Source organism: Diplotaxodon limnothrissa, linkage group LG2 (assembly GCF_057381915.1).
Source record: "Diplotaxodon limnothrissa isolate DT_005_m linkage group LG2, D_limnothrissa_male_GT1.1, whole genome shotgun sequence".
Classification (NCBI taxonomy): Eukaryota; Metazoa; Chordata; class Actinopteri; order Cichliformes; family Cichlidae; genus Diplotaxodon; species Diplotaxodon limnothrissa.
The window spans coordinates 19,129,077-19,136,192 of NC_140597.1; the positions used below are offsets into that span (position 1 = coordinate 19,129,077).

At 41.0% G+C, this 7,116-nt stretch overlaps 1 protein-coding gene across 1 annotated transcript; it reads left to right on the plus strand.

Annotated features, from left to right (window-relative positions):
- The first annotated feature begins 627 nt into the window (after positions 1 to 627).
- On the plus strand, positions 628 to 3,921 carry LOC146638338 (zinc finger MYM-type protein 1-like). The gene is made up of 2 exons (XM_085363952.1): positions 628 to 712; positions 1,493 to 3,921. The coding sequence occupies exons 1-2, from the start codon at positions 628 to 630 to the stop codon at positions 3,919 to 3,921; spliced, it is 2,514 nt and encodes an 837-aa protein (XP_085220078.1).
- The last annotated feature ends 3,195 nt before the right edge of the window (positions 3,922 to 7,116 follow it).

Here is a 7,116-nt window from a genome sequence, read left to right on the forward strand (position 1 = left end):
ATGCTGACCTTGATAACTTTGCATTCACACTGTGCAGGACAGTGATGGACCAACACGGATGATCGGGTGGCGAAAAAGGGCGTGACCGAGACAAGAGGAGTAACTGAGGACAGAAGGCACCTCAGAATGGACAAAAACACAGAAGAAGATGCAGGTTTCACCTGCGGTGAACATCGACACTGGAGAAAGGACTGCCCCAATTGGGGTCAGAACCAGGACGGACTGAATTTTGAGCAGCAGCAGCAGCAATGGTCGCAAACAAACTGAAAAGGAGGGGGGCAGGACCCCAGGGCATGCTTCAGGCCGTGGTTTACCCAGAACACCAGAACAGGAAAGTGATGAACACAAACAGTGCCGTAGCTCCGCAAACGCACATAACGCACACTGCGTAGGGCACCAAATGGCCGGTAGGGCACCAAAAAAATCAGGGTCGTAAAAAAAAAAAAGTAAACCATATTAATACTATAAATATCATATGCATTAATATGGTTAAACAATACAAAAGCAACATAAAACAATTTTCCCGAGAAAAGGGGTGAATCTGCTTTGTGCCCTGTCTCCAGTCTCCTCCTGGTGCCCCCCCACTCCCAGTGGTCTGTTCTATAATTGGTAAACACCTGTTTGAACATGGCCTCGAAACGGCAACAGGAGTCGGGAGCGGAGAAAAGAAAGAAGAAGAGGAAGCGTGATGAAACTCAGGCGTCGCTTGCCGGTAAGGCAATGTTTAAATAATAATAATAAAAAAAGTTCATTATTGTAGCCCTTGCTTGCACGCTCATGTCCGTCAACTCTGTGATAGCTCCTGTTAGCAGTGTTCATACTGTGTTAACAAATGTTGCAAATGATTGATGTTGGGTAGTTTGTTTACGTTGTGGATATGAATATAGAATGGACTACTAAAAGCAACTCATCATGGTCACTCAATTGACGGTTTTCAGATAACGTTAGCAATCGTGACTCACGATTGCTAACGTTATCGTGATTCGTGAGACTAGCATTTCCCTCCTCAGGTTGCTAGCTGGCTAACGTCATGCATGCTACTGATTAACCTTAACTTTGGGATAGGTCAGTGATGCAGTCAAGTATTATTATCAGATTAGACAAGATTACTTTGTATGTTGCTGCATTTCAGGATATCTATAAAGACGCATATCTTATTTATGCCATTGACGTCTGAACACATAAATAGTTCTCGTCTTTCTTTAGGTTCATAGATCAAGGGCGACATCTGTTGGTGAAACTGTAATATGAAACCTATATCTTCCAGTAATATAGATTTCCTACTTGCGCATTTATATCAAATTATGTACAGCATGTTTATATTGCCATTTGCCATTATGAAAATCTATACATGTAAAATATAGTTAGTAATTTTTAAATGTACCAGTGACTTACTTAATTTATTAGTCTTATAATGCAATCTTTCGTAGGCCTACTGTAGATTCAAAATTGTATTTCTGTAAAATCCCTGAATATTTTCTCTTGTATGCAGGGTCAATGCTTAAATATGTTCAAGGAGGATCTCAAGGACAGGATGAACCATCCAGTAGTAGTGCCATCCCTGGACATCAACCACCAGCCATTGTAGACCCTGCAACAATCCCTAGCCAAGAAGAACAAGAACCATCAACCACCAGTTCAGGTACAGTTCCATACACAAGTACCACTGAGAGTCCTGTCACTGAGAGACTATCAGAAAGTGACACTGTGGAGACATGTGTGCCCCCTTCAACCGATCCTGCTCTTTGGCCAGCTCACATTGTAGATGCTGATCGTGTTGAAATTGTGCGGAGAGGTCCTTTTAATGTCAGCTCTGATTTTAATTTTCCAAAGGGGCCTGATGGAAGAGCATTTCACACTAGCCTTAAGTTCAAAATTCTTCCCAATGGAGAAAAGGTTCACCGGAGCTGGTTAGTGTACTCACCGCAGAACAATGCTGTGTTCTGCTTTGCATGTAAGCTTTTCAGTGTGAAGGATATAAAGCTGAGTACAGAGGGCTTCAGTGACTGGTCGAACATCAACATCCGTTTGAGGGGTCATGAGTGTAGCCAAGACCACATACAGTGCATGCTTAAGTGGAGAGAACTGGACACACGGCTAAAGAAAAGCATGGCAATAGATCAACAGGAGTTGACCTTACTAGAGGCAGAAAGGAAAAAGTGGCGAGAGATTCTCAAACGATTACTCTCAATAACTCTCTCACTGGCTTCCAGAAATTTGTCTTTTAGGGGCTCTTCTGACTGTCTTTATGAGCCGGACAATGGCAACTTCTTGAAGGAAGTAGAGCTTATGGCAACATATGACCTTGTAATGGCAAATCACTTGGCCAACATAAAAGATGAAGGTTCCCACACACATTACCTCAGCCCTGAGACACAGAACGAACTAATTCAGATTATCTCTTCAGAAACATTCCGCGCCATTGTGAAGCAAATCCAGTTGGCAAAATACTTCTCCATCATTCTTGACTGTACTCCAGATGTGAGTCACACTGAACAAATGTCAGTCATAGTACGCATTGTTTGTTTCCAAGCACAACCAGATATTAAAGAATACTTTCTTGGCTATATAAATGTGGAGCAAACAACTGGCCTTAACCTGTCCAATGTTGTCCTTGACAAGTTGAAGGAGCTTGGCATTCCATTTGAAAACTGTCGAGGACAGGCCTATGACAATGGGGCCAACATGAAGGGGAAGAAGCAAGGTGTTCAGGCCAGACTGCTACAATTAAACCCGAGAGCATTGTTTGTGCCTTGTGGAGCTCACACGATGAATCTGGTCATAGCTGATGCTGCCAAGTCCTCTCCAGATGCAACTGGCTACTTTGGGTATTTGCAGAAGTTGTTCAATTTCTTTTCCAGTGCCACCCAGCGATGGGCCATTTTAACAAAACATGTGAAATTGACACTTAAATCTTGGAGTGACGTTAGATGGGAAAGCAGGCTTCAAAGTGTAACTGCTGTCCGGAGTCAGACAAAAGAAGTGAGGGATGCTCTCCTGGAGGCCAGAGAAGCTGTAAGTGATGCAGTCGCAAAGGTGGAGGCTCAAGTGCTTGCTGAGGAAGTAGCCTCATTTCGATTTTTGATTTGCTCCATCGTGTGGTGTGAACTTCTTACAATCACAAACCAGGTGAACAAGTTACTACAGTCCAGCTCCATGCAGCTCGATGTTGCTGTCAGGCTCATTGACACTGCCAAAAGTAACCTCTCTAAATACAGACAGTCTGGGTTTGATGAGGCTGTGTCAGCTGCCAAAGAACTCTGTGAGGCCCTGAACATAGAACCAAAGTTGAAAGAGAAAAGGCTCAGGAGCACAAAAAGGCAGTTTGCATATGAAGCTGTTGATGAGCCCCTCCATGATGCCCTTAAAAAGCTTGAGGTCACATTTTTCAATTGTGTTGTGGACTCTGCTTTAATCTCCCTACAGGAGAGGTTTGAGACCATGAATCAAGTGAAGGAGAAATATGGAGTGCTGCTTGATTTCAGCAAAGTGAATGGGATGTCCAAGGAGGATTTAAAAAAACACTGCACTGAAGTACGGAAGACACTGACAGATAAGGGAGTAGCTGACATTGATGGACCTGAGATGATGCAGGAAATCATCAACCTTCCTCAGCTGCCACCACAGACGTCTGCTTTGGAAATGCTGTCATTTTTACATGACAATCAGCTTCAAGAGGTATATCCCAATCTGTGGATTGCTCTGCGTATTGCACTGACCCTGCCTGTCACAGTTGCCTCTGCTGAGCGAAGCTTTTCAAAGCTCAAACTCATTAAAACGTACCTGCGTTCATCAATGGGGCAGGAACGTTTAAGTGGTCTGGCTGTTATCAGCATCAATGGTGACGTGGCTCAGAAGCTATCATATGATGACCTTATAGCTGATTTTGCAACCAGAAAATGCAGGCGTGTGCCTCTCTAGGCCCTAGAGAGGCACACCACGCCTGCATTTTCTGGTTGTCAGAGTATGCCCTAGAGTCTAGGGCATACTCTGACAACGAATTGTAAAAATGTTTAACATAGTTACTTAAGGAATGTGGCTTTTGTGTTCAAATTCTTATTTTTCTTATTTAAGTTTCTTATTTAAATTCTATTGTGAAACTATTTGTAAATATATTAATAATAATACTATTATATTATATATATTATTTTTTTATAAAAAAAATTACACATTATTGCCAGGCTCTTTGTTCTTGTTCCAATGTTCAATTTTTGTTTCAGTATTTATTTGTAACAGTATTTTTAACCTCCTTTAACCTTATTTATTTGTTTAACTGTCATGTTTGTTGTTATTTAATTAAACAAATTCCACTGAGAAATTCAAAAGTATTAATGTTTTTTTTTTTTTTTTTCAGTGGCGGGGGGGGGGGCACCATAAAGCATTTGTGCTTAGGGCACCCAAATGGCTAGCAACGGCCCTGAACACAAACACCCACACAAACACACACATCTACATGCACTGACTCAGAATGAAGAGAAACAAACACACACACACACACACACACACACACACACACACACACACACACACACACATTGGAATGCTGATTCACTGAGAAGTGATCCACATACACACACACACACACACACGCTGATGCAATGAAGAATGCTTTGCTTATGCTGATATGCAAAATGCTGCACACAAACATCCCAATGCATAATTTTTATGAGGAGCCATTGATTACTTAGAATGTGTTATATGTCACCTAGAAGGCATTTATGTAGATTTTAGGAATAAGCTCTAAAACGGTTTGGTTATGAAAACAATGTCTGTGCGTGATGTCTGTTTATGGCTCAAGGCCTTGACTGAATTCTTTGCTGTGCTTCACACAGCCCTGATGAGGAACAGTGGCACAGAGTGAAATTGATGAATTAATAGTGTAAGGTTAGGTTGGAGTACGGCATTTTCTGTGATTGAGTTTTAATTCAAGGAGGAACAAAAGGTGTTACGGCACCTGAGGTTCTCATTCCCACACAATATTGTCCCGGCAGGAAGCAAAATTTTCCTGTGAATTTCTGGTTGATTGTTTGGTTTTGTTTAGCGCTAGCTTGATTTTATCAGTGAGCTTTGGCTTGTGTTCTTTCTCGTAAGCGAGAGAGGATAGTTTTATGCTTGGACATGTCTGCAACGGGCCCTAGTTTGTGTTATTGTTGTTAGTGTTTTGTTGGTTATGTCTGTTTTCGTTTTGTTACAGTGCACTGAGATAAGAAAATCTGAGAGGTGTGATCCACCGGTGGTGATATGTTGATATTTTGTGAGTTTATGATTTAACAATCAGCTCTTTAAACCAGGCCTGAAAGATTGAAATTTAAAGCGCTATGAAATATTCTTACAAAAACAGTTGCAAAGTGTGCTTCTCCATGATTGTAATTGGCTTGGGAGAAATTCACTTATAGGGAACACTGAGAAGTTCTGAGTCTAAAAGGATTGCACCGAGTCAATCCGGCCCAAAAAACAACAAGGAATTGTTTTCCTTTAAAATGATGACGTCATCTTGCTGGTGATGGATGCTCGAATAGGTTGCGCGTGAGACTCCATTATCAGCAACATCTGGTATGAATGTGTATGGAGGTATGCATGTGAATGGACTGTGATGGACTGACGACTAAAAGCTTTGACTGACTTGATACTGAGACAATGACTTCACCCACTTTAGGATTAGTAAATGCCAATAAACAATTCACCCAGCCGACAAGAGAAGGGTGGATGCTTCGCTTTGTTTTGTTTTGTTTTTTCAGGAGCAGGAGGATAAGAGAGACTGGAGGAGGAGACTCTAGCTTCACATAAGTATGAACTGCAGACTTAACACTGTGGTTGCTGATTTTGAGTTACTGATGTTTGCATTAAGAAAACTGTGCTATATTAGCTGTGTTTTGATTAAGGTATCATGTTATATTATTGGGAATGCCAAATGCTACAGTGGAGATAACTATTGATATCACTCATGACTGGAATATGTTACTATTAACCACAGCAGGCCACTGTAAAAAAGTCAATTAAATTTTATAGAGGAAAATCGCCAAAATTTAACAATACCTATGAATGACTGGCCACATTCAGAATAGAGATATGCAATAATAAACATTGGTCCACGTGATTTAGGTTCTCACTTGAAATAGTAAGTTATTAAATGTAGAATATAATCGACAGGGACATTTGATAGGATGTGGTACTGAAAAAGAACAAGAGCAAAGTAAATAAAGAAAATATTGTGTTTAGTTTGGATAAATTCAAATTAAAATGTACCATTACACTCAGAGGATCAATATGGAATAAAACATGTGCAAAATTTGTAGGAAGACTGATAACTGTTCTGTCCTGAGCGTTTGTTTCCAGAGCACCCACTTGACCACACCAACAGTTTCTCGCCACCGAGGAGGGGTACTTGCAAAAAGAATAAAATAAAAATCTGAGTTTAACAAAACATTTTAAATTTAAATATCAAGCTTACCTTTCTTTTTCCATGAAATGTGCTTGTGGGCACGCCAGCCATTTTGAAAAGGTGGGCAAAACAATTGGCAAGGCCACACCCCCACACGTGTGATATAATTTTAAAGGTACTGTTGCCCTCTCTAAGAAACATCAGGACTTAGAGGAGTGGCAAGTAGAGTATGCGAGCTACAAGCAAAAACTAAAATGTGTACTACAGTGTGCAAAAATGAAATACTGGGTCATCAGGGGGACATGAGGGACATTTATAAAACTAAAAGTCCCACTAACCTTAAAGTGCACTTGAAAAGCTCACACAAGAAGGCTAACCTAGCTTACCTAGAAGACCTCATCAGGGGGAGCACACTCCCCCTCCTTGAAGAGCTCACCCACTCAACCCGCATCCCCAGAAAACAGCTAACCCCAGATAAGGCAGCGTGATGTATCCCGAGACAACAGGACTGGGACATCTAAATAAAGGTGTGAAACAATCGCCTTCAAAAGGTTATCAATTCACTTCAACCAAAATTAGGACCACACGGTGCGGCAAGAGGTAATAGTTATTAGTCTCAACACCCAAGGATAACCAGAAGAGCATGACTGATATGATGGAACTGGGATTTTGTTACACTTAATTTTTGCAAAACACAAATAAAACTAAATTGAAACTAAGGATTTTCAGAAAAT

Bases quoted from the DNA above. Each gene is read 5' to 3' on its own strand.
- LOC146638338 (XM_085363952.1), top strand. From the start codon at position 628: ATGGCCTCGAAACGGCAACAGGAGTCGGGAGCGGAGAAAAGAAAGAAG. The intron at 713-1,492 runs GTAAGGCAATGT...TCTTGTATGCAG, and splicing joins AACTCAGGCGTCGCTTGCCG to GGTCAATGCTTAAATATGTT.